The sequence below is a fragment of the Mobula birostris genome, unplaced genomic scaffold (genome assembly GCF_030028105.1).
Source record: "Mobula birostris isolate sMobBir1 unplaced genomic scaffold, sMobBir1.hap1 scaffold_807, whole genome shotgun sequence".
NCBI lineage: Eukaryota > Metazoa > Chordata > Chondrichthyes > Myliobatiformes > Myliobatidae > Mobula > Mobula birostris.
In genome coordinates, this window is record NW_027278524.1 from 16,435 (window position 1) to 43,762 (window position 27,328).

At 45.0% G+C, this 27,328-nt stretch overlaps 2 protein-coding genes across 4 annotated transcripts; one reads left to right on the top strand and one right to left on the bottom strand.

The window, feature by feature from the left end:
- Positions 1-307: 307 nt before the first annotated feature.
- On the bottom strand, positions 308-11,155 carry LOC140193756 (uncharacterized). The gene is made up of 2 exons (XM_072250923.1): positions 11,124-11,155; positions 308-2,706 (listed from the first exon to the last, which is right to left on the bottom strand). Exon 2 carries the CDS (start codon positions 2,300-2,302, stop codon positions 1,097-1,099), a length of 1,206 nt encoding a protein of 401 aa, XP_072107024.1. The 5' UTR covers positions 2,303-2,706; positions 11,124-11,155; the 3' UTR covers positions 308-1,096.
- Positions 11,156-16,183: 5,028 nt separating this feature from the next.
- LOC140193754 (uncharacterized) lies at positions 16,184-27,022 on the top strand. Of its 3 annotated transcripts, none has more exons than XM_072250921.1 (3): positions 16,184-16,355; positions 18,528-18,691; positions 25,265-27,022. In XM_072250921.1, the coding sequence occupies exon 3, from the start codon at positions 25,672-25,674 to the stop codon at positions 26,803-26,805; it is 1,134 nt and encodes a 377-aa protein (XP_072107022.1). In that variant the 5' UTR covers positions 16,184-16,355; positions 18,528-18,691; positions 25,265-25,671; the 3' UTR covers positions 26,806-27,022. The 3 variants fall into 3 exon arrangements, with proteins under 3 accessions (XP_072107022.1, XP_072107021.1, XP_072107023.1); XM_072250920.1 differs by having other exon boundaries at positions 16,189-16,355; positions 18,524-18,691; XM_072250922.1 differs by lacking the exon at positions 16,184-16,355 and adding an exon at positions 16,837-18,004 and having other exon boundaries at positions 18,524-18,691.
- Positions 27,023-27,328: the final 306 nt, after the last annotated feature.

Consider the following 27,328-nt stretch of genomic DNA (forward strand, 5'->3'; position numbering starts at 1 on the left):
TTACAACCTCAACCTTACCGATAGCTCTGACCATAGTCAAACATCGAATTAACACATCGTCCGGAGTACGTATGTCCACCCCCTTAGTACGCAGGCATGATTAACTGGGACATCATCGATCTCACACCAAAGTTCAATCTTATCCGAGTCCATCTCCCCTAATTTAAACCCGGTGACTTACTCTGTATCTGACAGAATTCAAATCCTGGACGAGCCCCCACAATGTAACATCTTTCATCCCACCGGAACATACTTTATAGCAATTCGTAATGATGGGTTAGTAGAAACAACTAAAAGAAAAGGCGCCACATAAGTAACTTATCAGTCTTGTGCACATAATATTTTCATACGTTGGAGCTCACGCCTCCAATTCCATCCACAATGTCCTTTCAAGACTCCGGCCACCATCCGAACCCCCGAGGTCTGGTATCTGCCGCCCTGGAACCGCTGTCCGTTCCCCACACATCCGTCCTCTCCGCTTGCCTCCTGAAAAAGCCCCCGATCCTCAGCTCAGCACACACATGCAAGATAGCATAACATGACTTCCATTGGCTGGCAAATGAATACAATTTCCATTATCACTAATTATAACCCAAACATGCTGTTACAGAGAACCCCTTACTCAGTAGCAAACAGTACGGGAAGCCGTTTTAGTATAACACTTCAGAGAAGCCATTTTGTAATTAGCAATTAACAGTTAACAGTCCAACTAATATTACTAAGAACACTACACAGAATATTAAACTCCAGTCCCATTAAAGGTGAATATGCAGCAGAAGAAACTCCTCCCATGCCCAGTGACCAGGGTGCAGAACTGGGTGTGGTGAGCAGCAGCAATAATTGCAGAGTTCGGCACTGACAGTCACTCTCGAAATTGCATCAGCAACAGTGATAGACAAATATCCAGCATACAGCTTATTGAAACTTTCTCCCAAGTGTGAACCCGGTAGTATGTCACAAGGTTAGATTACTAAGTGAATCCCTTCCCACATTCACAGCACTTGACCGGCCTCTCCCCAGTGTGAACTGAATGATGCACATACAGTTGAGGTGACTGAGAGAATCTCTTCCCAAAGTCTGAGCAGGTGAACAGCCTCTACCCAGTGTGAACTGACTGGTGTGCCAATAGTTCGGATGACTGAATGAATCCTCTCCCACATTCTGAGCGGGTGAATGGCCTCTCCCCAGTGTGAACTGACTGGTGTCTCAGTAGGTGAGATGCCCGAGTGAATCCCTTCCCACAGTCTGAGCAGGTGAATGGCCTCTCTCCAGTGTGAACTCGCTGGTGTCTCTGTAGGTTGGATGAATGTGTGAATGCCTTCCCACAGTCTGAGCAAGTGAATGGCCTCTCTCCAGTGTGAACTCGCTGGTGTGCCAGCAGATTAGATGACCGAGTGAATCCCTTGCCACATTCTGAGCAAGTGAATGGCCACTCCCCACTGTGAGCTGACTTGTGTGCCAATAGTTCGGATGACTGAATGAATCCTCTCCCACATTCTGAGCAGGTGAACGGCCTCTCTCCAGTGTGAATTGACTGGTGTGTCAGTAGGTGAGATGCCCGAGTGAATCTCTTCCCACAGTCTGAGCGGGTGATTGGCCTCTCCCCAGTGTGAACTGACTGGTGTGTCTTGAGGTTGGATGACCGACGGAATCTCTTCCCACAGACCGAGCAGGTGAATGGCCTCTCCCCAGTGTGAACTGACTGGTGTGTCAGTAAGTGAGATGCCCGAGTGAATCCCTTTCCACAGTCTGAGCAGGTGAACGGCCTGTCTCCAGTGTGAACTCGCTGGTGCACCATTAGGTTGGATGACCGAGTGAATCTCTTCCCACAGACTGAGCAGGTAAACAGCCTCTCCCCAGTGTGAACTCGCTGGTGCGCCATTAGGTTGGATGAATGACTGAATCTTTTCCCACAGTCTGAGCAGGTGAATGGCCTCTCCCCAGTATGAACTCGCTGGTGTACCAGCAGATCAGATGACTGAGTGCATCCTTTCCCACATTCTAAGCAGGTGAATGGCCTCTCCCCAGTGTGAACTGACTGGTGTGTCAGTAGGTGAGATGACTGAGTGAATCCCTTTCCACAGTCTTTGCAGGTGAATGACTTCTCCCCAGTGTGAACTCGTTGGTGACTCTGTAGGTTGGATGACTGAGTGAATCCCTCCCCACAGACCAAGCAGGTGAACGGCCTCTCTCCAGCGTGAACTCTCTGATGTACCTTCAGTTTAGATGAGCAAGTGAATCTCTTCCCACAATCCGAGCAAGAGAACGTCCACTCCCCGGTGTGAACTGACTGGTGAGCCATCAGGTCAGATGACCGAGTGAATCCTTCCCCACAAATTCAGCAGATGACCAGCCTCTGCCCAGTGTGAACTGACCGGTGTGTCCACAGGTGGGAAGACCAACTGAATCCCTTCTCACACACAGAACAGATGAATGGCCTTGCCCAGTGTAAACTTGCTAATGTACCTTCAGTTCAGATGACTGAATCCATTCCCACTGTCTGAGCAGACGAATGGGTTCCTCCCTGTGTAAAATGACGGGCATGCCAGTCAGTCAGATGATCGAGTGAATCCCTCCCCACAGACTGAGCAGGAAAGATGATCGAGTGAATCCCTTGCTCCACTTCTTAAATATCGAGACAGAGACAGCAAAATTGGCGTGCCATGTTCGAGATTCCCAAAGACAAATTCCCTGTCCTTTTTAAACCTGAAAAAAGATTTACAAAATCCATCAATGGGTGAAGGATAACATTTCAGATAAGATCACTTTAGTTGCCAAGGTGTGACATCGCACTATTAATGTGAAGTTCATCCCAAGTTGGAGAGAGAAATCATCTTCTAGCTGGTCACAGTGCTGGTGACTGGAATGACCATCAAATTCTCTGATGCTCTTCCTGTCTCTATAAGAATGGGGCATTTCTGCCAACTCCAATCTGTGACCTGGCTCGGTTTGACTCTGTCCATTGGTGTTATTCCCTGTTCTGCCTGAGCGGCATTGCCTGTCCTCACAGTAACTGAAGCACTCTCACACATATAGCCTTTGTTAATGTGCAGCTCGGATTTTCTTTATGTACTGTTAACTGAAAGTGCCACAGTTTTAATGCCATGTAAATATCTCCTACTCAGATGTATGGTTGGTCTGCACAGCTGTTAAAAGGAATTCGAGTGAATATTAGTATTACTGAAGGTTCTTGTCACAGTCATAGAAAAGTACAACACAGAAACAGTTGGTGTTGTAGTATTTGGTGTTGAACTATTTAAACTTTCCACTCCCATACCCCTACAATCCCGGTACCTATACAAACTTCATAAATGTTGAAATTCAGCTCACATACACCAGTTGTGCTGGATGCTCATTCCACACCTAGATGACCCTCTGTGTGAGGAAGTTTCCCCTCATGTTCCCCTTAACATTTCACCTTTCACCCTTAACCCATGGCCTCTGGTTGTAGTCCCACCCAATCCCAGCTTGCATTTATCCTATCTATAACCCTCATAATTTTGGTACACCTCCATCAAATCTCCCCTTAATCTTCTACATTCCAAGGAATAAAGCCCTGGCCTGTTCAATCTCTCCTCATAACCTAAGTCCTCCAGACCTGGCAACATCCTTGCAAATTTTCTCTGAACTCTTTCAACCTCTTTAACATCTTTCCTGTAAGTAGGTCACCAAAACTGCACACAATACTCCAAATTAGGCCTCACCAATGTCTTGTACAAAGTCAACATAACATCCACCTCCTGTACTCAGTACTTTGATTTATGAAGACCAATATGCCAAAATCTTTCTCTCCATCCCTATCGAACTGTGACACCACTTCCACTAAAATATACACCTGTATTCCCAGATCCCTTTCTTCAACAACACTCCTCCATGCCCTACCAGCCACTGAGAAAGACCTACATTTGTAGGTCCTACCAAAGTTCAACACCTCACATTTGTCTGCATTAAATTCTATTTTCCAATTCTCAGGCCATTTTTCCAGCTGCTCCAGTTTGCACTGCAAGCCATGATAGTCCTCGCACAGTCTGCTAAACCCCCAGTCTCGGTTTCATCCACAAATTTGCTGCTCCAGCTAACCATGTTATCATAGAACATTAGAGCACAGAAACAGGCCTTTTGGCCCTTCTTGGCTGTGCCGAACCATTTTCTGCCTAGTCCCACTGACCTGCACCTGGACCATATCCCTCCATACACCTCTCATCCATGTATCTGTCCAATTTATTCTTAAATGTTAAAAAAATAACCCGCTTTTACCACCTCGTCTGGCAGCTCATTCCATACTCCCACCACTCTCTGTGTGAAGAAGCCCCCCTAATGTTCCCTTTAAACTTTTTCCCCTTCACTTTTAACCCATGTCCTCTTTTTTTTCTCCCCTACCCTCAGTGGAAAATGCCTGATTGCATTCACTCTATCTATATCAATCATAATTGTACATACCTCTATCATGTCTCCCCTCATCCTTCTACGCTTCAGGGAATAAAGTCCTAACCTATTCAACCTTTCTCTGTAACTCAGTTTCTCAAGTCCTGGCAACATCCTTGTAAACCTTCTCTGCACTCTTTCAACCTTATTAATATCCTTTCTGTAATTAGGTGACCAAAACTGTACATGATACTCCAAATTCAGCCTTGTCAATGCCTTATACAACCTCACCATAACATTCCAACTCTTATACTCAATACTTTGATTTATAAAAGCCAATGTACCAAAAGCTCTCTTTATGACCCTATCTACCTGTGATGACACTTTTAGGGAATTTTGTATCTGCATTCACAGATCACTCTGTTCTACTGCACTCTTTAGTGCCTTATCATTTACCTTGTATGTTCTACCTTGGTTTGTCCTTCCAAAATGCAATACCTCACACTTGTCTGTATTAAACTCCATCTGCCATTTTTCAGCCCATTTTTCCAGCTGGTCCAAATCCCTCTGCAAGCTTTGAAAACCTTCCTCACTGCAGATTACTGATATAGATGACAAACAATAACAGACCCAGCACTGATCTCTATGGCACACCACCAGTCACAGGTTGCAGTCAGAGAGACAAACATCTGCAACACACTCTGGCTTCAGTGCGTCATCCAATTTAATGTCTAATCTTAAGTGCTGAGTGACTGAACCTTCTTGACCAATCACCCATATGAGACCTAGTCAAGTGCTTTGCAAAAGTCCATGTAGACTACATCCACTGCTTTGCCTTCATCCACTTTCCTTATAACTTCCTCGAGAAAATCTGTAAGATTGGCTAGACGTGACCTGCCATGCACAAAGCCATGCTGCCTATCCTTAATCAGTCCACATCTATCCAAATACTTATACATCTGGTTCCTGCACATGTGTTGCAATAACTTTCCCCCTACTGATGTCAAGCTCACCAACATAAGATTTCCTCATTTATTTTTAGAGACTTTCTTGAACAGCAGAACAACATTGGCTGTCCTCCAATCCTCCAGTCTGTCACCTGTCACGAAGGGTGAATTATATATCTGTGCTTGGGCCTCGACAATTTCTGCACCTGTCTTCTGCAGGGTCCCAGGGAACAACTTGTCAAGCCCTGGGGATTTATCAACGCTAATTTGCCATAAGACAGCAAACACCTCCACCTCTGTAATCTGTACAGGTCCATGAAGTTGGTGCTGCTTTGCCTCACTTCCATAGACTCTGTGTCCATCTCCTGAGTAAATACGGATGCAAAAAATATCTCTCACATCTATTTTGTCTCCTCATATGGATTATCATTTTGATCTTGCTGAAGATTAATTTTTTCCCTTGCAATCTTTTTGCTCTTAACATATCTGCAGAATCCATGAAGATTCTCCTTCACCTTGTCTGCTGGGGCAACCTCATGCCTTCTTTTATTTCTTTCATAAGTGTTCACTTGAATTTCTTGTACTTCATAAGTACCCCATTTGTTCCTATCTGTCTGTACCTGGTATGCACCTGCTTTTTATTGATCTGGGAGATGAAAGCCAAAGGGGTGATAGAGCTGCATGGTGGGAGGTGGGATGTGGCGGGGGTGTTAAACTAATTTTGAAGGTGGAATGGGAGCCTGAACAACAGAGCAGAGAGTGGAAGGGTTGTGGAGACTGATGTTGTTCAGATCTCAGACAAAGTCAGGAATGAAAAAGTTGAGCATGGTGCAGTGAATATGCTGAACCCTGTATATTTCAATACCAGGAGCATCGTAGGAAAGGCAGATGTGTTCAGGGCATGGATCAACAGCTGGAATTATGACACTCAGATCTGACAACTGTGGACTGGGACAGGCTGCTTTATGGTAAATGGGAGGCCTTCAAAGAAAAATTTTGAAAAATCTTGGATATGTGCTTGTCAGAATAAAAGTTAAAGATAGAAACTGTAGGAAGTATACGCAATTATGAGGGTTTAGATAGGGTAAATGCAAGCAGGATTTTTCCACTGAGGTTGGGTGCGATGACAACCAGAGGTCATGGGCAAATGGGGAAGGTGAAAATTTAAGAGGAACATGTAGAAAAACTCTTCACTGAAATGGTTGTGACAGTGTGGAATGAGATGCCAGCACAAGTGGCTCGTGCCAGTGGAATTTGACTATTTAAGAGAAGTTTGGATGGGTACCTGGATGGTAGGGGTATGGAGGGCTGTGGTCCCAGTGTGGGACGTTGCATCAGAGAGTTTAAATATTTTAGGCATTGTCTCGATGGGCTGAATGGCCTGTCTAACAGAACTTCTCCATCTCCCTATGACAGAGGAGCCGGCTGAACTTGATTGGAAGGGGAGACTGGTAGGATTAATGATGGAGCAGCAATTTCTGGAGATTCTGGGAGAATTTCAGGAGGTGAGTGATAGATACATTCCAAAGAAGTGGAAGCATTGGAAAGGCAGGAGGATACAACCGTGGCTGAAATGAGAAGCCAAAGCCAACATAAAAGCCAAAGAGATGGCAAATAATAGAACAAAAACTATTGGAAAGTTTTTAAAACTAACAGAAGACAACTACAAAAAAAATCAGATATGCTCAGGGCATTGAATTATGATTTGCAGTCATTAATGAGACTTGGTAGCATCCAACAGTCTGAGGCATTCAGAGGAACAAGATATCTGGGGCCTCAATATCTCTGGAAAGCCAAGGTTCCCTGAACCAGTTACCTTTCAACTTTTAATTTGGCAGGCTCATACAAACTCTACACATCAAAATTCCACTTCTGAAGGATGCCCACTTACCAAGTACTCCTTTGCCAGAAAACAGCCTGTCCCAATCCACACTTGTCAGATCCTTTCTGATACCATCAAAATTGACCTTTCTCCAATTTAGAATCTCAACCCGTGGTCCAGATCTCTCTTTTCCATATTTACTTGGAATCTCATGGCATTATGATCAGTAGATACAAGGTGTTCCCATACAGTAATTTCCATCACTAGCCCTGGATCATTTCCCAATATCTTATTGCACACTTCTACATTGGGAATTCTACATGTTGATTAAGGACACATTTGAAAAACTCTACCCCAGCTAGACCTTTTACAGTATGGGAGACACAGTCAATACTTGGAAAGTTATAATCACTTACTACATCAACATTTGTTTCTTAGCATAGTCTGCAATCTCTCTACAAATCTGTTCCTCTAGATCCTTTCCGATACCATCAAAATTAATCTTTCTCCAATTTAGAATCACAACTCATGGTCCAAACCTCTCTTTTTCCATATATACTTTGAATCTCATAGTATTATGATCACTAATTTCTGTCACCAGCCCTGGATCATTCCCTAACAGCCTATTGCATACTTCGATCTCAGGAGTTCTATGTACTGATTAAGGGCACATTTGACAAACTCTACCCCATCTAGTCCTTTTTAAGTATGGCAGTCCCAGTCAATATATGGAAAGTTATAATCACTGACTGAATCAACCTTTGTTTCTTGGCATGGTCTGCGATCTCTCTACAAATTCGTTCCTCAAAATCCCTCAGACTGTTGGGTGCAACCAAGTCCCAGAAATGGCTATAATATCATGTTTCCATGCCCTGAGCTCATCTGGCTTTCCTATGATGCTTCCTGCATTGTGATATACACAGCTCAGCACATTCATCACACCATGCTCAACCTTTTGATTGATGACTTTGTCTGAGCAACATCTGTCTGGGTGTCAAGAAAGCAACCTCTCCCTCAATGTCACAAAAACAAAGGAACTGGTTGTGCACTACAGCAGGGTTCCCCAACCTTTTTTGCACCGCGGACCGGTGAAAAATTGACAATATTCTTGCAGACCGGCCGACCTGAGGGCGGTGGGCAGTGTTCAAGTAGGGTTAAACTCACCTCAACATGTCTTTTACAGTTAGGGTTGCTGACTCTCTCACTCCCAAATAAGGGACAAAAGTAGCAGTCAAATATGGGTCACTTGTGTTTACCCCGAGAAAGACTACAATGACCATGAAGCCTTGCACGGACACTGTGTGTGCATGTGCGTACGTGCCGATTTTTTTTTACCACAAAACGGCTTTGGCTTAATCTTCCCGACTGCACTGTACATACATTATTTCTACCTTATATAGGCTGCGTATTTATTATATCATTCCTGCTTTTACTACGTTTGTATATGTTAGTGTTATTTTAGGTTTTATATGTTACTTGGTATGATTTGGTAGGTTATTTTTTGGGTCTGGGAATGCTCAAAAATTTTTCCCATTAATGGTAATTGCTTCTTCGCTTCACGCCATTCCGGCATGAATGGTTTCATAGGAACACTCTACCTTAGCGGGGGAAATACGGGACAATCCATATGGGACAAACCAATTCAGCCCAATATACGGGATGTCCCAGAAAATAAGGGACAGTTAACAACCCTATGTTCAAGTTCAACAGTGCGTGACAGGAAATGAGGAAAGGTGCAGCTGACTCATATCGTTTCCTCGCGGCCCGGTAGCACATGCTTTGTGGCCCGGTGGTTGGGGACGGCTGTACAGCAGAAGGAATGTAGACAGGCTGATCACTATTGACATCAATGGATCTGGGGTTGAGAGGGTGAACAGCTTTAAATTCCTCGGCATAAACACCACCGATGATCTCATGTGGTCTGTACATACCGGCTGTGTCGTATGTGGCTGTGCACCCCATTCACCTCAGATGTTTGGGCAAGTCTAGTATCGGTCCCAAATCCTAAGAACTAAGAGCATCCTGACCGATTGCATCACTGCCTGGTATGGGAACTGAACTTCCCTCAATCGCCGGAGCCTGCAGAGAGTGGTGCGGACAGCCCAGCGCATCTGTAGATGTGAACTTCCCACTATTCAGGACAATTACAAAGACAGGTGCGTAAAAAGGCCCGAAGGATCATTGGGGACCCGAGGCACCCCAACCACAAACTGTTCCGGCTGCTATCATCCAGGAAACGGTACCACAGCATAAAAGCCAGGCCCAACAGGCTCTGGGACAGTTTCTTCCACCAGGCCATCAGACTGATTAATTCATACTGATGCAATTGTATTTCTGTGTTATAATGACTGTCCCATGTACAAACGATTTATTATAAATTACACATTGCACATTTAGATGGAGAAGTAATGTAAAGATTTCTACTCCTCATGTATATTAAGGATACAAGTCATTTCAATTCACCCTCTCCACTATCTGTTCTGGCATTCTGACTCCAATCCCTTCTGAAACCTTAATTTATCCTCCCCCCACCACCACACACTAGCCTTACCACTAGGATATTTGATCTCTGCTAGTTTTAATTCCCGAACTAACACATCCCCTATCAGCCCTTTGACATTCCTCTGCTTGGTAATCCCCCCTAACAGTTTCTAAAGTGGTCTACCTGCTGTTGTGTGTAATGGCCACACGAGTACTCTGCGATGGCTATTTAACCTCATTCCCCTTCCGGACTCTCACCCAGTTTCCTGTGTCCTGCACCTTGGCTGCAACTCACCTCTCTTCATGTCATATCTATCACCCCCTCCGATTCCCAAATGATCTGGAATTCATCCATTTCCAGTTCCAACTCCCTAACGTGCAGGGTTACAAGCTGCAGCTGGATGCACATCTTGTGGGTGAGGGCATCAGGGACACTGGAGTCTCCCCACCTTCCCACCAATGTCCCGTCTAATTTGTAATGATCGGGGTGCCGAAAAATCTTGTGCTGTGCAATTTTTACCCAATAATAACAACATGTGCACACTGAATTTTAAATAGAGGTATTTATTGTAACAGCTAGTAAATCACTTTAGTAAGGTATCCTCTGGGTTTGATCAAGTTCATCTGCACTCTCACACAACCTATGTAGCAGGCCTGTAGAGGGTGATGAAGGATTTTCTCACTCCAGTTTTTGCACACCGTCCATATCTGATTTACTTGCCAAATGAGACTTTAAAAAGTCAGGTTTCCAAATATCACTCCACTTCCTCCCACTTGCAAATTCTCCAGCAACTTTTGCATTGCCACAACACACACAGATAACACCAGTTTCTGTATTGTACATAAATATTTCCCCTGAACCATTCCCCACGTGACTGACGGCCAATGAATATGAAGGGAAGGGCAGTAGTCTGTCTCATTGGAGTCTGGCACATTTGTGATGTGAAAGCTACTTGTTGCTCAGGACAAAAGTGTTTGATATCATTATGTACCCAGAGAGAATGGGTCAAAACACGTTCCCACGGGCAGAAAAGTCCAGAACAAGAGGAGGTAGAACGAGCAACACACACAAAATGCTGGAGGAACTCAGCAGGCCAGGTAGCATTTATGGAAAAGAGTACTAATGCTGAATTCCTCCGGCATTTTGTGTGTGTTGCTTGGATTTTCAATATCTGCAGGTTTTCTCTTGTTTGTGATTGGAGGAGGAGCAAAGGTGATATTCTTAACAGCTGATGTAAAAGATTTTGTTCCCTTTCTCCGAGTTCCCAATCCTTGCATTTAGACAGCTGGAGCTCAGCTCTGTCTGAGAGATCCATCGGTTCCCATTCTCTCATCAGCCGGAAGCTCCCCGGGACCCGTGTACGGATCGCGGGGCTGAGAGAGAGGGAAGAGAACAGGACTGTCCGGGGATTGCGGGATTACGGGCCACAGTGTCTGGAACTCACAGCAATTGTCCCGAATTCGGTGTTTTTAAAAATCCCCATCCGCAACCGGGGAATATCTCTTACCTGGTGCCGAATTCCCAAGGCCCTCGTGCACTGCGCGCATGCGTGATATTCGTGATCTACGCATTCGATCGGCCCTTCAGCGACGGCGAAAATTGCTGCGCAGAGCTTTCTGGGTAATCACGGTGCCATTAAACATTTATGCAAGCACCGTTTTCATGTCCATACCTCATTTTTTTTTGGTGTAGATAACTCAGCAGTTCTTTTAATTGAGAAAGCAGCTCTAATAAAACAATACACTTAATAGCATCAAAATTTCCGTGTGCCTAATGCCAAAGTAGAACCTTCTTACAAATGCAGATATGAAACACAAGGGATTCTGCTGTTGGTGGAAATGTAGACACATGCACACAAAATGCTGGAGGAACTCTGCAGTTCAGGCAGCAACTAAGCAGAGGAGTACACAGTCTAGGCATGCTGAAGGGGCTCGGCCTGAACGTTGTCTATTTATTCCTCTCCACGTTTGTGGCCTGATCTGTTGATTTCCTCCAGTATTTTGCACAAATTAACCACCTTTTTTTTTCAATCAAACAGTTTCAAAATGTTTCTGATCTTTCATTTGTAGCCACATCCTGTGGTCTGATTCTTCTCCCTCCTTCTCCTTGTAAACTCTAGGCCCATTCTCTTTCTGGAGCCCCAAAGCCCTGACTCAGGCTGGCAACTCGTTGGTTTCTGACTCTGCACTGTCGAAGATTCACTCGCTCGTCTGCTGTCAGACTTCAGAGGTGCATTGCAACAACCCAACTGTCTGAGGCACAGTCCTTTGAAGTGAGTGAAAATGACACAAAACTTTGAAAAGAGCAGGGAAGAGGGTGCTTAACCACCTTAGTTCAGAGCTTTGAAGAATGTTAAAACCACAGTGAGCTCAACGTGGAGCGAAGCATGCAGGAAATTCATGCAGGTATGTATAGGATGATGGGAGGCATTGGTCGTGTGGATAGCCAGAGGCTTTTCCCAGGGCTGAAGCGACTAACACGAGGGGACACAGGTTTAAGCTGCTTGGAAGTAGGTACAGATGAGATGTCAGAGCTAAGTTTTTTAAACAAAGAGTAGTGTGTGTGTGGAATGCACTGCCAGCGATGGTGGTAGAGGCGGATACAATATGGTCTTTTAAGAGACTCTTAGATAGGTACATGGAGATTAGGAAAATAGAGGCCTATGCGGTAGGGTAATTCTAGGCAGTTTCTAGAGTAAGTTACATGGTTGGAACAACATTGTGGGCCAAAGGGTCTGTAATGTGCTGTAGATTTCTATGATTCTATGAAATTCAAGGGAAATCTCCTATCCCACGGAGTGGTGACTAGTTGCAACCTGTCATCACAGGGAGAGTGAGGGGGAACGGCAGGGATAGATTTTGATATACTGATATGGAACAGAAACATGGGCAGGGACCAGATGGGCCGAGTGGCCTCTTTAGTGTACATTGTGAGTGTGGTAGAGACAGGAAGTACCTGAGACACGGGATTTGATAGAGAATTGATTTATCTTTCACAGATCCAGAATATTAAACACTAGTCTAGTTTAAGGCTAACATCAGCAGAACAGACTCCTCCAATGCTCAGTGACCAGGGTTTAGTTCTGAGTGCGATGAGCAGCCGCAAGAACTGCGGAATCTGACAGTAACAGTCCCTCATGAACCTGCAGCTGCCTTCAGTCACCATGATGGTTAAACATTTAATACAGAGCCATTCATATGAGAATTTACATAGAATAGTACAGCACAGTACAGGCCCTTCGGCCTACAATGTTGTGCCGACCCTCAAACCCTGCCTCCCATATAAGCCCCCACCTTAGATTCCTCCATATACCTGTCTAGTAGTCTCTTAAACTTCACTAGTGTATCTGCCTCCACCACTGACTCAGGCAGTGCATTCCACGCACCAATCACTTTCTGAGCAAAAAACCTTCCTCTAATATCCTCCTTGAACTTCCCACCCCTTACCTTAAAGCCATGTCCTCTTGTATTGAGCAGTGGTGCCCTGGGGAAGAGGCGCTGGCTATCCACTCTATCTATTCCTCTTATTATCTTGTATAGAATTTAGAGAATTTAGCCTTCTCTATTTTTCTGAACTTCTCATAAATGTGTACAGTTTGGTTAAGCTTTTCTCCAGAATTTCCACTCAATTAAAAAACTTCATTACATTTTTATTTTTAGTTTTGCACTACTTATATAATATAACTATTTAATATGTATATTATTGTAATTCACAATTGTTAAAATCTATTGTTATGAATTAGGTTCTACTGCTGCCGCAGAAACAACGAATTTCATGACATTTGCCGGTGCTATTAAACCTGATTCTGATCATTGATATGGGAGACCCACCACCGGTCACCTGATCCCAGTTACCGCAGATCGTAATGCGACATTGAAGCCTTTTCTATTTATTTGCATTCCTCAGAAATGACAATAGTTCAATAAAGTTTTCCTCTGACATTCCAAAGCAGAAGCTCAGTCTGTCAATATTTCCATACAATTAAAATGGGGAATTTGTTTATTCTTATCACGTACTGAGCTACAGTGAAAATCTTGCCTGACGTACCATCCACACAGATCAATACATTACAACAGTACATTGAGCTGATATATGACAAAACAATAACTGTAACAAAGCATTATGGCTGCAGAGAAAGTGCAGTGCAGATAGACATATGGTGCAGGGTCACGTCGAGTTACATTGTGAGGTCGAGTCCATTTTATCGGACTGGAGACCATTCATTTGGCTTATAACCGCAGACAGGAAGCCGTCCTTGAGCCTGGTGGTACGCGCTTTAAGGCTTTTGTATCTCTTCCCTGATGGGGGAGCAGGTTTGCAGCAAGAATGTCCGGGTTGTGAGGATCTTTGAGTACCCGGCCTGCTTTTCCGACGCAGGGGAAGTGTAGGAAGAGTCCATGGAGGGGCGGTTTGTTTCTCTAATGTTCCCATGTGAGACCAAAGTTCCCTGCAGTTCCTTGCAGTCATGGGCAGAGCAGTAGCCATACGAAGGCGTGAAGTATCGACAAGAAGCTTAGAAACCTCGGCCCTCACCCTGCCTTGTGTAGCTGGATCCTGGACTTTCTGTCAGATCGCCGGCAGGTGGTAAGAGTGGGCCCCCTCACCTCTGTCTCTCTGACCCTCAGCACACATACCCTACAGGGTTGTCTCCTTGGCCCCCTCCTTTACTCTCTGTGCACCCATGATTTGTGTCATCACCCACAGCTCCAATCTGCTAATTAAATTCCCTGACGACACTACACTGATTGGTCTCATCTCAAATAATAACGAGGCAGCCTACAGAGAAGAAATCATCACCCCGACACAGTGGTGTCAAGAAAACAACCTCTCCCTCAATGTCACAAAAACAAAGGAGCTGGTTGTGGACTCCAGGAGGAATGGAGACAGGGATCAAATTCACCATTTCCAAGTCTGTTATTGCACATTTTAATTTTGATCATGACAGAATGTACTGTATTTTATATATTGTTAATGACATAAATCATATTTATAGATTGTTACTGTCAGAGAATCGTATAATTTGTGTTCCGTGTGTTATCTGAATGTACTTGCCTGTGATGCTGCCACAAGTCAGTGTTTCTCTGTACCTGTACCTTCCCGTACTTGTGCACTTGGTAATAAATTCAACAGGACCTGAGAAATCTCAGTGAGATTTGATTAGTGATGATCATCTTGGCAGCTCGGTTGGTCGAATGTGTGAGACAGTACACTGTTAAACGCAAAACCCTGAACAGTGTTGATGATCAGAGGGATCTTAGACTCCAAGTTCATCGGTCCTGAAAGAGACTGCACAGATTGATCGGGTGGTTAAGAAGGCAAATGACGTGGTTGTCTTTATTAGTTGAAGCACTGAGTTGAAAAGTCGGGAAGTTGTGTTGCGGCTGTTGCGAGCCTGCGGTCGGACTGTGACTGTGTCTTTAAGAGCGCCGGAGTGAGGAGGCGGGACTATGACGTCAGTCACAGGCTGACGGCGCTAACTGTGGATTTAACCATAAGAGAGAGAGAGCGATCTGCAGACAGGCAGTCGGCCGGTCTGAAGAGAGAGAGAGACTGGAAAAGCTGATAGATTCAGTTTGTCGCAGCTGAGGCTTGGAACTCTTCTGTGCCAACAAGAGTGGGTTGATCATCGGTACACGGAACCACAACGAATGTGTGGCTATCACTTCATAATATCCATAAGAGTGGATTTTGGAATATCTTGGGGCACCACTTGTGTTAACCCTTGCCTGGGTATGTTGTGTGGTAACCCCTGGAAGACGGTATTCCTGTGACAAGTCACTCTCGCTGATAACTCGTATGTGGACGGATTCAACGGATAAGAACTTCGACGATGGTTATTTTGATGTAACGGCCTTTTCTGTACGTTTCACCCTGGATTACAAATATCTCTCTCCCATCATTTATTCCGTGGATTACTGAACTTTCCTACTTTACCATCTCAAGACTCTAAGCTTTGTTCCCTCAGGCTCGATAGTTTGGGAGTTATATTTACACATATATACACATAACACTGTTAACTTTATTTCATTAAGTTACTACATTATAAGTAGATAATAGTAAGGATAGTAGTTTTAACATCAAAACCAGACTCCATTGTGAACTCTATTGCTGCTGGTTCATTGCTAAAACGTTACAGTTCGTAACACAGCTTTATAAAACTAGTTAGACCACATCTGTAGTGTTTCACACAGCTCTGGTCATCCCCATTCTCGGAAGGATGTCGGGACTTTGGAGAGGGCGCAGAAGAGGTTTACCAGGACACTGCCTGGATTAGAGGGCATAAACTATAACAGGAGGTTGGACAAACTTGGGTTGTTTTTTTCCAGAGCGGCGCAGGCTGGGGTGAGACTTGATAGACGTTTATAAGATTACGAGAGGACTGGTAGAGTTGACAGATGATATATCTTCGCTGGGGTTATTAAAGTATAGAATACATCTTAGGTGAGTTGTTGGTAGCTGGAGTCCCGGTCTGGGGTGGCAGACCCCACCGGTCACGTGATCCCGTTTACCACCACCCCCCCCCCGCCCCGTTAACCGCAGATGGGCAGCATCTGCGCGTCTGTTTCCGAGGACCCGCCCTCCGGATGATGTAACACTCACTACGCGCATGCCCACAGTGTCTTGGTGGGCTTCCTTTCCGCTCAGTGCAGAAACTGATCGTCCGCGGATTCGGGAATTGTATCCTCGCCTCCCGGGTCGGAATCACTATCTGCGGGCCGAAGATACCACTTTCCTATCGGTGAGTATAGAGACCGATCCCGAGCAGGGAGATCTGATGTTGGCCGTGAGCCCCGAACTGAGGGCCAATTACTCATTTAGTACCCGGTCATCTGGGCTCGTCAATAATGTAACGCACATAAAAGTTGCTGGTGAACGCAGCAGGCCAGGCAGCATCTCTAGGAAGAGGTGCAGTCTTGAGATGCTGCCTGGCCTGCTGCGTTCACCAGCAACTTTTATGTGTGTTGTTTGAATTTCCAGCATCTGCAGAATTCCTGTTGTTTGCGTCGTCAATAATGTGTCGACTTCACTTAATCTGCATTGAATGATCCAAACCAGGAGCCCAGGCTGTCTATTTCCGCAGAATTGAAATGGAACTCCCGCCAACAGATCATGTGAGGTTGTTTACCGCAGCTCTGCCCCGCCCTCCGCGTTGTGACGCAAGATCACGTGGTGTGTGCTTGGTGGTGATGCTTCCTCCATTACCGAGGATCTGGGAAGGCTGCGGGGGGGCGGGGAATGGTTTCTGTGATGTGCGGATCTGTATCCAATAGCCAATTGACAACAGGTGCAGGACTAGGCCATTCGGCCCTTCGAGCCAGCACCGCCATTCACTGTGATCATGGCTGATCATCCACAATCAGTATCCAGTTCCTGCCTTATCCCCACAACCTTTGATTCCACTATCTTTAAGAGCTCAATCCATCTCTTTCTTGAAAGCATCCAGAGACTTAGCCTCCACAGCCTTCTGGGGCACAGGATTCCATACATCCACCACTCTCTGGGTGAAAATGTTTTTCCTCAACTCTGTTCTAAATGGCCTACCCCTTATCCAAATTTCTCTGCCATTCCTCGCAGTCACGGGCAGAGTAGTTACCATGCAAAGTGTGAAGTGTCCAGATGGGAAACTTTCTATCTTGTGTTGATAAAAATTTGGTGAGGGTCAAAGGGCATATGCCAAAGTTCTTGTTGTTTGTTCTAATTTTGTCATTTTAGGATATTTTATGCAGTGGTATGTGCTATTCATTCAGTATCTCTGTATTGCTGGAGGACCATCAGTGATTGTCCTTGATCCCTTCTCTCACCTGGTTCCATCTGCTCATCTCTGCCCATCTTGTTCAAACTCTGTCCCGTCTCCTTACCCCCCACCCCCCACTCCTGCTTCAATGGTGTATATCAGCAACCTGGGTCAACCTCAGTCCACCCTGTATCCCACCACTTCAATGTTATATATCACCAACCTTTCTTCTAACCTTTCTGTTCATTGTGAAGTGTTCTTATGCACCTTCGGCCTCACTGAGTTATTTCCAGAATTGTTTTTTGTTAGCTGGAATGCCAGAGGGTCATCAGGTACCGGTTCTGTTGTGCATCGGTGTGGGAGTGCTAGTTATTGAACTGTGACTGGCTGACACACTGCAGCATTTTACTGGCAGCAAAGAGTACTGGGAGAATTGGTGCTTGGACTATAATCCTGTGATCAGCTTTCCAGGGATATGGAACTGTTGGTGTTTTGGTTTTGACTTTGGTTAGTACTTCTACAGATGGGGCTGGATGGTCGTCCTTCTGCAATGAAGCAGAAATTTCGAGCTGCTGGACGTTGGTTGTGGGGAAATCCCGGATTGCACTACCCAGTGTGAGATGTGGGAACGATGTGTGAGTCTGTCAGGATCGGTGAGTGGCAGATTCAGCTGTATGACTCTGTGAGGTTGAGTCCTGGGATATCACAGTTTTTGATCCAGGTAAATTGGACCCAGGGTCTGAGCTGCCCAGGCTTCTGAGGTGTTGAGCGAGTATTTCTGGTCTGGGATCAGATGTTTGTTTCTGGAGTTCCTTTGGAAGCAATGACTGCTAATCTGAGGAAAGGATGAGTGGCTTCAGTGTTACAGGAGGGAGGTAGGAATATGGTGTTGGAATAAAACTCAGCCATGGTTGAGTGTTGGGGCAGACCAGATGGATCGAATCACCTAATTCTGTACCTGTATCTTATGTCTCACCATGACAGAATGATGGCTCCTTCTTATCCCATATCGTTTTGTGACACGTGAGAGACAATAAAAGATTGCTCACTGAGATCATTATATTTACTTTCAATGTTTAAATTTCAGCGAGTTTTGTTCTTAGAAACATGAAGCAGAAATGTTTGGTTCTCAATTTTATTGTTAATGTGCTTCATTATCTTTCATGTTAAAGTCAGATCTGCAGTGAGAGATTTATTGGAAGAAAAACCCCAACTGGAAGCAAACCACGACTGAAGATGAGGGAACAGCAACAAGTGAACCAGTCCGAGGATTGAGAGCATCAACTGGAGAGGACCCACCTGACTCGGAGATTCCAGTGATTCAGTCAGGAGAAAGTTTGGTGAGTCTCATTTACTCAAACACTGGTCCTTTAGACATTACATAGCTGTACAAAGGAAGGTAGGAAATAGTTGGAGTGAGACTGAATGTGCCCAGAAGAAGTTATGCCTCAGTCAGACCCAGTTGCAATCATTTCAGGTCTGATAATGTGCTTCCAGCAGCCCAGCCCAGCCCTTTAAAACCACTCCCATTCTGTGGAAGTGTAATCCGGATAAAGTCACTTAGAGACTGTATAAGTACAAACTCTTTATTCCAAGCACCCGGGGCTTACTCAGTTAGTCACTCAAACAGGAACAGTCTATGACTGTTCCCGCCCAATCCATTAACTGACTAACAATTCCCCTTACACCACAGGTATATCCGTCCAGATACCCCCCACATGAGATAGGCTGGAGCCAAAGTTATTTACTACATGACAGCCCCTAAAGACAAATTACAAAATAGTCATAATGGCTTATACACACAGAACAGACTGAAGCTCTCCTATCTCTATGCATGAATGCACAAGGAGATAAGCATCCTGAAATCCTAGCTAGCTACCCTGAAGAAGAAATATGGCTCAGCACATCTGTTGATCATCAGCAGTTTCTTTCAGAAAAACAGGCTGTTATTGTTTAATGAAATGTTAAGCCTCTTACATACTTTATCACTCCCTCCATTTGATCATTACATGATCAACAAAGTAGTAATTCTTTACAGAGAACACAACTGAGTACAGCACAGACTTATCAGTGGGTAAAAGCAGTGTACATCAGTAACTATAACAATCATATGTACAACTATTAGGCCATAATGCAATATCTCGCCCCACATATTACCAAACAGGCCTTCGAAGACCACCATTTCGACCCTTCGGTGAACCCGTGTAAATCCTGCCCTACTCTCTTGATGCTGTCAGTTTCCTTGGCAGTGTGCTTGGAGAGGGATGTAATTTTAGACTTATCAGGGATATAGGTGCAGCATTCTGTTTCAATAATAGCACAGGTTCTGTGAATATAATGTAATGTAATATACTGTGAATGTAATGCTTGGAGAATTTTGGTCAGTTGGCTCATAGTTATGTACAATTCCAAATGCATAACGGGAGTCTGTGTAAACGTTTGCACATTAGTCTGTTGCTGGGATACAGGCACGAGTCAGAGCAATGAGCTCAGCCTTCTGGGTGGAGGCAGCTGCTTCAAAAGAGTCCTGCACAACCATCTCACCGTCCGTCACTATCACATTGTGCTCTTTCTGAGTGGTGGTACTCATGGTTGGAAGCATCCTTGCTTGTCAATTTCTAAACGGGTTGTTGTCCCCATCTGTCCCTTGGTAGGTTTTTGTTCCCATTTCTGATCCCCAGATATAGACCACTTGCGTCCTGCTTCCCACTGAACGTAATCACCCTTAATATTAGTTCCCTTCGGGGTTGATCGGGTTCGGAAGCCGGGTCCCAATAATATGTCAAAGCTCGTCGCATTCGATTTCGGTCATTGTCAGGCCAATCCATATTATTGGTTTTAATCATGTTGGCTGACTTAGTTGGTAAGCATTGGAGCAGTAAGGCGTTAAACTGGGCGGACGGATTCCCACATTAAAGGCTTGGTCTCCTGTGAAAGTGCCTTAGCAGGCCACAAATCGCTCCCAATAGTCTGGTCCCGATTCCCCAGGCTGAGGTTTCCATTCTTGTACTTCAGTGATGTTTACGAGTTGCTGGAGAGCCCTTTCCAAAGCTTGAGTAATCTGGTCTGTCTGTTCATTCTCATTATGGTTTCCTGCCTGAAACTCCTGATAGGTTTGGTATCCCAATTCTGCCTTCCATTTCCACCCCTCATCAGCTGACAGAATCATGCAGCAGAGACCGAATAAATCTTGCGGGGTCACTTTAAGCATTTGTAGAGTACTGCGGACATACTGAGCAAACTGTGCTGGTCTTTCTTTCCTATGTGGGGCCTGATTCATGATCATTATCATTTCTTAAAGCTTCCAGGGTGCATACACAGGAATCACTGAATCACTCCTCGTGGATTGGGCAGCATTTGGGTGGGAAATTGTCTTTGTGGAGCCATTAACTCTGGGGTTTTATTGGATTCTTCCCTCACTATCTCGGAATAATCCTCGTTATTCCCTTTCTGGATCTCAGGGTATAGAGTGCCTCCCCTTCCCTGATGCCGCTGTTTTACCTGAGCGGCCACCGTATCTGAGCACTGGGAGGATTGGGGTTCAGGGGCACTGGGAACACTTGGCCCCTGGTAAGGTGGGGGTAGTGGTAAGATGGGTGCCCACTCCTCATCACGGTCACTGTCCTCAAACCGGGTCGGTATGCCAGACATGGGTCCGGGATCCCTTGTTTCCCTGTCAGTTTGAACTTTAGACTGACGTTCCTGCCCTTCTCTCCTATGTAGGCCAGCCTTGGTTTGCTTACGTTGTTTTTCCTGCTCTCGTTTTCAGCGCCCATCCACCATTTACACTCCGCTTTTAGCGTCTCCCAACCTTTGGCGTTCCTTCTGCAGTACATATCTCTATCATTTTCTCACATGCATTATTCCTCCAACTTGCTAATAATATACTGCTCCACTTTACATCTGCCTTTTCCTTCCATTCCCTTTTCAACAATTTCCACTTCTTTCCACAGTTCTTCTTCCATATCAAGTTTACTGCTTGTTCTCGTGAGGTAATATCCCACCACAGTCTGCTTGGCAGTACCTATACTGGGATCCTGTTTGTGACGCCAAATGTTGAAGTTAAATCTGAGTAAAACTTGAGAGACCAGCTTCTTATCGTCACCACAGTTTATTGTGCATTCTCCTGCAGGAGTTTGAGACCCAGTTGTCAAAGGGAAGGCACGTAAGCACTGCCACCATCTGACAAGTGGAATGAGTTAGTCAGGTTACAGCCATGTATTTATACATAGTAAGCCCCATACCTTACTGTTGGTAGATGTTATTTGAACTGGTACAGCCACCATGTCTGTTGGTGCAAAACTTAACTAATTAGATAACAGAGTTCATTAAATCAAGGTTTTAGTTACAGATGGATGTACCATCCAGTCCTTATCCGTTGTTCCCTTTGCAAGGCTCTGACTTAGTTACAGACAGATGTTCATTCCTGTCCTTATCAGTGAGTCCTCCTCCCTTTACTCAAACGACGGTACAATGTATAATGTTATCAACTAATGAGGGTACAATGTACAATGTTATCATCTCTCAGTGTGTCTCTCTGCAAGCCGCAGAGAACTGGTAATGAGCCTGTCTTAGCTAACTGCTGATGACAGAGTTTACTTCAGTTCAACATTCCTGTTCAGTCCCAATTATTCTTTTAGCCAGAGGTTGCACAGGTTCGAAATGATTTTTTTAACATATCCTCAATTCCTCAGGAGGATTCAGGGAAAATATTTATGTCCAATACAGAAACTAGTGTTACCTGTGTGTATTGTGGTGATACAAAAGTTGCTGGAGAATTCACAAGTGGGAAGAAGTGGAGTGATATTTGGACATCTGACTTTTTAAAGTGTAATTTAGCAAGCAAACCACAGATGGACAATGTGCAAAAGCTCTGGTGAGAAAATACTTCATCACCGGTTACAGGCCTGCTGCATAGTTTGTGTGAGAGAGCAGGTGAAGTCGATCAAACACAGAGGAGATCAAAGTTCCTATCGACAGTGATTTGCCAGCTGTTAAAATGAATACCTCTCTATATAAAATTCACTGTGCACATGTTGTCACTGGGTAAAAAAATGCACAGTACAAGGTTTATGTATACGCTTGTCATTAAAAAATTAGAGGGGACATTGGTGGGAAGGTGGGGAAACCTCCAGTGTCCCTGATGCCCTCACCTACAAGAAGTTCATCCAGCTGCAGCTTGTAACCCTGTACTTTAAGGAGTTGGAACTTGAAATGAATGAATGAATCATCCAGGAGTTGGAGGGGGTGATAGATATGACATGAAGAGAGGTGAGTTGCACCCAAGGTGCAGGACACAGGAAACTGGGTGAGAGTCAGGAAGGGGAATGAGGTTAAATAGCCATTGCAGAGTACTCTTGTGGCAATCCCACACAACAACAGGTAGACCACTTTTGAAGCTTTTGGGGAGATTACCTGGCAGAAAAAATTAAAAGGGAGGGCAGTGGATTCGTTAGTTAGGGGAACAGAAGGAGAGGGGACTAATACCCTAGTGGTAAGGCTTGCTTGTGCTAGTGGTGGGGGGGGAGGGGTGATGTGGTTAAAATAGTTGTAGGGGGAATGGGAGCCAGAATGACAGAACAGATAGTGAGAGGGTGAATTCAATTGACTTTATTACATACATCCTTCATATACATGATGAGTAGAAATCTTTACGTTACGTCTCCGTCTAAATGTGTAATTTAGAGTCATTTATAATAAATAGTTTGTTCATAGGACATTCAATATGACATAGAAATGCAATTGTATCAGCATGAATTAATCACTCTGATGGCCTGGTGGAAGATGATGTCCCGGAGCCTGTTGGTCCTTTTGCTGTGGTACCGTTTCCTGGATGGTAGCAGCAGGAACACTTTGTGGTTGTGGTGAATTGGGTCCCCAATATCCTTCGGGCCCTTTTTACACCCCTGTCTCTGTAAATGTCCTGAATAGTGGGAAGTTCACATCTACAGATGTGCTGGGTTGTCCACACCACTCTCTGCAGGGTCCTACGATTAAGGGAAGTCCAGTTCCCATACCAGGCAGTGATGCAGCCAGTCAGGATGCTCTCAACTGTATCCCTTTAGAAGGTTCTTAGGATTTGGGGCCCAATCCCAGACTTCTTCAACCATCTGATGTGAAAGAGGTGTTGCTGTGCTCTTTTCAAAACACAGCCATGTGAGATCCTCGGTGATGTTGATGCCGAGGAATTTAAAGCTGTTCACCTCTCAACCCCAGATCCATTGATGTCAACTGGGGTTAGCCTGTCTCCAGTCCTCCTGTCGTCCACAATCAGCTCCTTTGTTTTTGTGACAATGAGGGAGAGGTTGTTTTCTTGACACCAGTCAGATGTTGTTCAGACCTCAGACAGAGTCAGCAATCAAATGGCTGAGCATGGTGCGATGAATGTGCTGAGCTGAATATATCATAATGCAAGAAGCATCATAGGAAAGCCAGATGAGCTCAGGACAGGGAATTATGATATTGTAGCCATCATTGGGATTTGGTTGCACCCAACAGTCTGAGGGATTGAAAGGAACAAATTTGTAGAGAGTTCGCAGACCATGCCAAGAAACAAAGGTTGATTCAGTAAGTTATTTTAACTTTCCATATTTTGACTGGGACTCCCATACTGTAAAAGGACTAGATGGGGGTAGAGTTTGTCAAATGTGCCCTTAATCAGTTTGTAGAATTCCCGATGTTGAAGTGTGCAGTAAGCTGTTAGGAAATGATCCAGGGCTGGTGGCAGAAATTAGTGATCATAATGCCATGAAATTCAAAGCAAATATGGAAAAAGAGAGGTCTGGATCACAGGTTGAGATTCTAAATTGGATGGTATCAAAGGATCTGACAAGTGTGGTTTGGGATAGGCTGTTTTTTGGCCAAGGAATACTTGGTATTTGGGAGGACTACAGAAGTGAAATTTTGAGGATGTAGCGTTTGTATGGGCCTGCCAAATTAAAAGTTGAAAGGTAACTGGCGCAGGGAATCTTGGTTTTCAAAAGAGATTGATGCCCTGGATATTTTGTTCCTCCAAATGCCTTAGACTGTTAGTCAATGCCGAAAAAACATTTAAGCTGTCTAATGCAACTACCTGCACCGAGACCATCGCCCTCCATACCCCCACCATCCAGGTACCTATCAAACTTCTTTTAAATGGTGAAACCGAGCTCATATTCACCACTTGTGCTGGCATCTCATTCCACGCTCTCACGACCATTTCAATAAAGAGCTTTTCCACATGTTCCCGTTAAATTTTCACCTTTCCCACTTACCCATGACCTCTGGTTGTCATCTCACCCAACTTCAGTGGAAAAAGCTGCTTGCATTTGCCCTGTCTATACCCTCATAATTTTGTATACTTCTAACAAATCCTCAAAGCAATGTATAATTTCCTTGTTTATGTTTAGAGCCCTTTTTAGGTGTATAAGATGATGAGGGGCATTGATGGTGTGGATAGCCAGAGGTTTTTTCCCAGGGCTGAGATGGCTAACACGAGGGGGCATAGTTTAAAGGTGTTTGGAAGTAGATACCGAGGGGATGTCAGGGGTAAGTTTTTTACTCAGAGAGTGGTGGGTGCATGGGATGCACTGCCAGCTATTTGTGTGAGAGTGTTTCAATTACTGTGGGGCCAGACACCCATGCAGCTCACTGAGAACAGGGAATAATACCAATGGAGAGAGTCAAATTGAGCCAGGTCACAGATTAGAGATGACAGAAATGCCCCATTCTTATAGAGATAGGAACAGCATCAGAGAATTTGATGGTCATTCCAGATACCAGCACTGTGTGCAGTTAGAAGATGATTTCTGTCTCCAACTTGGGTTGAACTTCACTGTAACAGTGTGATGTCAGATCACACCTTGACAACTCAAGTGATCTCATCTGAAATGTTGTCCTTCAGCCACTGATGGATTTTGTAAATCTTTCTACAGGTTAAACACGACAAGGAATTTGTCTATGGGAATCTTGAACACAACACGCCAGTTTTGCTGTCTCTGTCCAGATATTTACGAAGTGGAGCAAGGGATTCACTCAATCATCCTTCCTGCTCAGATGTGGGGAGGGATTCACTCAATCATCTGACCGACTGACATGCTCGTCATTTTACACGGTGGGAGCCCGTTCATCTTGCTCAGACAGTGGGAATCAATTCAGTCAGTCATTTCAACTGAAGGTACATAAGCAAGTTTGCACTGGGACAAGGCCATTCTCCTCTTCTGTGTGTGAGAAGGGATTCAGTCGGTCTTCCCACCTGTGGACACACCAGTCAGATCACACTGGGCAGAGGCTGTTCATCTGCTGAATTTCTGGGGAAGAATTCGCTCAGTCATCTGACCTAATGGCTCACCCGCGAGTTCACACCAGGGAGCGACCATTCACATGCTCAGACTGTGGGAAGGGATTCACTTGGTCATCTCAACTGAAGGTACATCAGCAAGTTCACACTGGAGAGAGGCTGTTCACTTGCTCAGACTGCGGGAGGGGATTCACTCGGTCATCCGACCTACTGGTACACAAGTCAGTTCACACTGGGGAGTGGCCATTCACCTGCGCAGACTGTGGGCAGGGATTCAGATCGTCATCTGAACTGAAGGTACATCAGCGAGTTCACACTGGAGAGAGGCCATTCACCTGCTCAGACTGCGGGAAAGGATTCACTCAGTCATCTCGACTTAAGGTACATCAGCGAGTTCACACTGGGGAGAGGCCATTCACCTGCTCAGACTGTGGGAAAGGATTCACTGGGTCATCTCAACTGAAGGTACATCAGCGAGTTCACACTGGAGAGAGGCCGTTCACCTGCTCAGACTGCGGGAAGGGATTCACTCAGTCATCTCATCTGAAGGTACATCAGCGAATTCACACTGGGGAGTCGCTGTTCACCTGCTCAGACTGTGGGAAGGGATTCACTTGCTCATCCCAACTGAAGGTACATCAGCGAGTTCACACTGGGGAAAGGCCATTCACCTGCTTAGTGTGTGGGAAGGGATTCATTCTGTCATCTTACCTACTGACACACCAGTCAGTTCACACTGGAGAGAGGCCATTCACCTGCTCAGACTGTGGGAAGGGATTCACTAAGTCATCTAATCTGAAGGATCATCAGAGAGTTCACACTGGAGAGAGGCCGTTCACCTGCTCAGACTGTGGGAAGAGATTCATTCAGTCATCTAAACTGAAGGTACATCAGAGAGTTCACACTGGAGAGAGGCCGTTCACCTGCTCAGTTTGCGGGAAAGGATTCACTCAGTCATCCGGGCTACAAGCACACCAGTCAGTTCACACTAGGGTGTGGCCATTAACCTGCTCAGACTGTGGGAAAGGATTCACTTTGTCATCTCAACTTAAGGTACATCAGCAAGTCCACAATGGGGACAGTCCGTTTACCTCCTCAGACTGTGGGAATGGATTCACTCAGTCATCTAACCTTGTAATACAATACCAGGTTCACACTGGGAGAAATTTTCAATAAGCTGCATGCTGCATATTTATCCATCACCATTGCTGAATGCAATTTCGAGCGTGACTGTCGGTGCTGAAATCTGCAACTATTGCTGCTGCTCACCACACCCAGTTCTGCACCCTGGTCACTGGGCACGGGAGGAGTTTCTCCTTCAGCCTATTCACCTTTAATGGGACTGGAGTTTAATATTCTGGATAAGAGACCAATAAATCATTTCTATTTTAAACACTGTCTATGGTACTTAGTGAATTTATAACACATTTAGTGTACAGTAGAGAGTCAACTCAGGCTGGCTGGACCCTGCCATGTATTCAGTTCCACAACAGTCCTTTTAAACCCTCCCCTGTTGTTCATCTCTCACTCTCCCTGTGGGATAGGTTCCAGTCACCACTCTGTGGGTGAAGAGGTTTCCCTTGAACTTCCTGCAGACTGAAGAAGTCGAGGACAAGGGAATCATCAGCGGGGCGTGGCAACAAGTGACAGAGTAGCAACATTTGGAAGCTGATTGATGGAGAAAATCTTTCGGTTGTCT